The sequence below is a fragment of the Triticum dicoccoides genome, chromosome 7B (assembly GCF_002162155.2).
Source record: "Triticum dicoccoides isolate Atlit2015 ecotype Zavitan chromosome 7B, WEW_v2.0, whole genome shotgun sequence".
In the NCBI taxonomy this organism is placed as follows: Eukaryota; Viridiplantae; Streptophyta; class Magnoliopsida; order Poales; family Poaceae; genus Triticum; species Triticum dicoccoides.
This window is the reverse complement of record NC_041393.1, coordinates 43,832,556-43,836,928: the sequence shown is the minus strand read 5'-3', so window position 1 is coordinate 43,836,928 and position 4,373 is coordinate 43,832,556. Positions and strand designations below refer to the sequence as shown.

The 4,373-nt window shown below is 48.1% G+C and overlaps 1 protein-coding gene across 1 annotated transcript; it reads left to right on the top strand.

The window, feature by feature from the left end:
- The first annotated feature begins 2,130 nt into the window (after positions 1–2,130).
- LOC119338104 (protein RKD4-like) lies at positions 2,131–3,622 on the top strand. The gene is made up of 4 exons (XM_037610401.1): positions 2,131–2,255; positions 2,347–2,421; positions 2,520–3,189; positions 3,362–3,622. The coding sequence occupies exons 1-4, from the start codon at positions 2,131–2,133 to the stop codon at positions 3,620–3,622; spliced, it is 1,131 nt and encodes a 376-aa protein (XP_037466298.1).
- The last annotated feature ends 751 nt before the right edge of the window (positions 3,623–4,373 follow it).

Sequence of the window (4,373 nt, the reverse complement as noted above, 5' to 3'; positions counted from 1 at the left end):
GAGGGTCACTTAGCTCTTGCCGGGATTTTAGGGTTCGCTAGGTGTGGCGCTCTGCTAATTGATCCGCGCAAGCTAAGGAAGTCGACCCTCGACTCCACCCAGACTCACGGGCGAGAGATATCATATGTGACCCGAGGTTCTCTGATGATAATCGAGCTAAAATCACAACAATCATGTGGTCTATTTGGCACTCCCGAAACCGCATCAAGCATGGGGAAGAAGGGCGTGATCCTAGAGCCACTATCCTTTCTACCAAGGAGGCCATTGCTCTCCTGGATCTTCCGCGCAAGGCAGCTGCGATTCTGTCGGGCTTCGGTTGGCGGCCACCTGAAGAGGGGGTGGTTAAAATCACCACGGATGGTGCGCTCAACTTTGAAGATGGTCGAGGCGGGGAAGGAGGTGTCGCTCGATCGGCCATTGCTCTACTGGGCTCGTGGTGCAAGCCGTATACGGGGATTTCGGATCCTCTTATCATTGAAGCTTTTTCTCTGCGAGATGGTGTTCGCTTCGCTGCAATAAGAGGACTCTCGCATGTGATCATGAAAGTGGATTGCCTGGAGCTGGTGATGCTATGGAAAACCCGCAACAACACCCGTTCAATTGTGGCCCCTATCTTGTTAGAAATAGGAGAGCTTAGCGATAACTTTGTTTTATTTGATATTCAGCATGTAACTGGTCAGCAAATTTACCAACGCATCTTTGTGCAAAACATGCATGCACCTTGAATGTGACGGACTGCTGGCTGGAAAACACTCCTAGCTTCCTCGTGGCTAGCTTGTTGGCTGATTGTCCGGAGAATGCTTTTGTTTGAATAAAGCTCTCTAATTTGCCCGGAAAAAAAAAAGCTAAGGGAGTCGTTTGCAATGAACTTTGCAAAGTCCGGTTTCATGTCCCTCCGGACAGTATTCTGAACATTGTATCGCCGTAATTTCCAATTTTATTGAATAAATAGGAGTGAATTCCATTTTTTACCTTGTAGTTGTACATTTGTGACACATATTATCCTATTTAGCGGAACTTTTATCGAAATGTCAGATTTTGAAGACTTTTAACACGGTTTTACCCCAGTTTTACATTTTGTTTGTTTATGGTCGATAGGATCGGCATGTTGCGTCATTGATTCGTAAAAAAAACTGTAAGGATCGGAGGGCATCATTGGCGATCTTGTCCAAGCTTCTCTTGTCTATCTGTTTCACTCCTTGTGGCCGTCCACATGTTTTTGGTACAGGGCGTCACCTCACACCTTACCTGATGGACACGCATCAAAAAACAAGGGTCCAAAGATTTCAAAAGGGGTATTCTAGACGAATTTTCACTCGAAGGGGTAATTAGTGTCACAAATGTATAAATATGGGGTAAAAAGTGAAATTCACTCAATAAATAGCGAAATGTTGATTGAAAAACGCCATGGAACGCTCCCTCGTGCATCACGTTCGCATGGCACTTCTCGCTCGCGCTCACACTGACGCGCATGTCACCACGATCGGGTATGAACCACGTAGCTGCGCCAGGCGCACACACACATCGATCGACCCACCGAAATCGATCGATCGATCGACGGGCCCATAATAAAGCGCCGCACGACGAGTTTACTGCACCATGCATGCGCGCGTGCGTGTAAATGTAGAGAAGCAGCAGTTACTACTCATAATTTACTCTTTTTCTGCGTCACCTAATGATGATGATGGCCCAATCGAAGGCGTTTCTCCTCATCATCACTGCGATTTTTTTAAAAAAAAATTACGAAAACACCATCATTGCGATCGCCGCCACGTATATACGCATGGATCGACGAGAGACGATGAGCTTTGGAAACCCACCACTATGCCGAATTAACCAAGGCAAATTAAGGACGCATGGCCAATCAATATCGGTTAGCACTAGATCCACCAAATCCACGCAATTACTGCCCCTCAAGTCCCTTTCCCATCATGCATGGTGCGTCCATGCATGCGTTCCTACTTTTCGATCTGCGTCCACATGGATGCTGCTGCTTCCTACAGCCAGTATATATAGGCGAGTTCGGCGCGCTGTTCAGCATCCATCTCTTTCGTCCAGACAGCAACAAGTACGTGGTGTTGCTCTGTTCCTCGATCGTCAGCCGCTGTCTCTTCCGATCGAAGTTCCTCCATGGAGATGCAGCAATACTACGGCGGCGGCGGCGGGTGCGATGGCGATGGTGACTGGTTCCATCAGCTGGCCGCTCTCCCGCCTTTGCCGATGAGCTCATCGCTGCCGCCGCCTCTCCTCATGAGGTCAGTTCAGCACGTCCTGTAACTTTCTTAATTTGTACCCGTCGATCTATCCATCACGACCCGGAGATTGACTTAGCATTTTTGTCGCCAGCGAGGGCAGCTGCTTACCCATGGCCGCCGCCGCCGCGCTTCCTCTTGGGGATTGCTCTTCAGCTCTCATGATTAGGTGATAATCGCTCGCTCGTTTATGTTGCTCATTTGAAAGATTAGTTGCTTAAAATATGATTGACGCGGCTGATTTATTGCCATGGTTTGATCGATCAGGCCGGAAGAACAGATGGGCTGCCTGCAGATGATCCGTCCACCAGCTGTTGCCGATGATGTGTACAGCAGCTACGGCCCCAACAATGTCGACGTCCTCCCGCCGTTTCCTGCAGGTTTGGATGATCCCACGGCCGGCCTGGACGACGCGCTGCTCATGGAGTCCTTCAGCGACATTGACCTGGAGGAGTTCGCCGACGCCGTCGGCCACAAGATTAAGACCGAGCCTCTCGACGACGCTATGGTGCCGGCGGATCACGATTTCGCGGCGCAAGCGCAACAGGCGTGCCCAGTGGTGATCATGAACCAGCAGCAGCTGAATGCACCACGCAACGTGCGCCTGCTCAAAGATCCCGACGACAATGACTCAACTGTCGTCGCCGGGGGCTATGAGGCGGCGGCCGTTGGGTGCGCTGAGCAGAAGCAGGTGAGGCCGGCGCCACGTCGTGTGCGCAAGAGCAGCGGTGGGGCACGCCCAGCCGCCGGTGGGAAAAGCCTCGACCACATAGGGTTCGAGGAGCTGCGTACGTATTTCTACATGCCTATCACCAAGGCGGCGCGGGAGATGAACGTCGGTCTCACCGTGCTCAAGAAGCGCTGCCGCGAGCTCGGCGTCGCCCGCTGGCCTCACCGGAAGATGAAGAGCCTCAGGTCTCTCATCCTCAACATCCAGGTACGTGCGTGCACACAACACATCGGTACAACACTACATTCAAAATGTCGCACCGTGTGTTAGCTATTACCTTTTGTTCCATAATCCTTGTCGTGATTTTAGTTTCAACAAAATTTGAACTAAAACCACGACAAGAATTATGGAGCAAAGGGTAATAGAAATTGGCGTGCAGGAGATGGGGAAGGGTGCCACGTCGCCAGCGGCTGTGCAAGGGGAGCTCGAGGCGCTGGAGAGGTATTGCGCCATAATGGAGGAGAACCCGGCGATCGAGCTGACGGAGCAGACCAAGAAGCTCAGGCAGGCCTGCTTTAAGGAGAACTACAAGAGGCGGAGAGCGACGGCCTCCGTCAACTTGCTCGAGCATTGCTACAACGACTTGGGCAGTCATGAGCAGCAGATGCCATTGCCACAGATGGGTTTCTTTGGGTTCTAAAGGGACAGGAATTCACATTAACAGTATATATACTGGGGCAACAAGTGAAAGAGTAAATAAATAACCCGCTGAAACGATCATAGATGATCGATGGGTATCCGGCCTGTGTTAAACAGATGAATGGCGTCGACGCATGGGAGGCGCCGCTTCTTTTAGCGTCATTTACAATATGCAAACGTTTCTCTATGAATTAGTAGAGTGTCTCGTGCAATTGCGTGGGTTGCATCTGTACTTTTTACAAATATATATCTCCTTAGCCTATCGTTGATGATTATTCAATTGTTTATCCTACTTTTTTGAGTTGATTCTTTATCTTGGTTATTCTTATACTGTCATCTAAAGTTTTATTTTATTTAATATATTCTACAATAAAATTATTATTTTTTCTGCTGTAATGTCATTTTAGCACGCACACCGGTCCAACTATTTTCCTAAGTAAATAGTATATTGTGTCATGTATCTGTTCTGTGAACACACATGCAATGACTAATGTTCATAGTCTGAACATTCCATGAAAGGTTCTGAGCTAATCTTACCATATACTCCCTCCGTACTGCTATATATATATATATATATATATATATATATATATATATATATATATATATATATATATATATATCATTTCAGCGACGTTTAACATGGGACGAATGGAGTACTTAAGCATGTTAGTGTCGGGGGACAAAAAAAATGATAAAACGATGGTCATATTTGCCTATAACTCAAATATGACCGTCGTTTTATCTTTTTT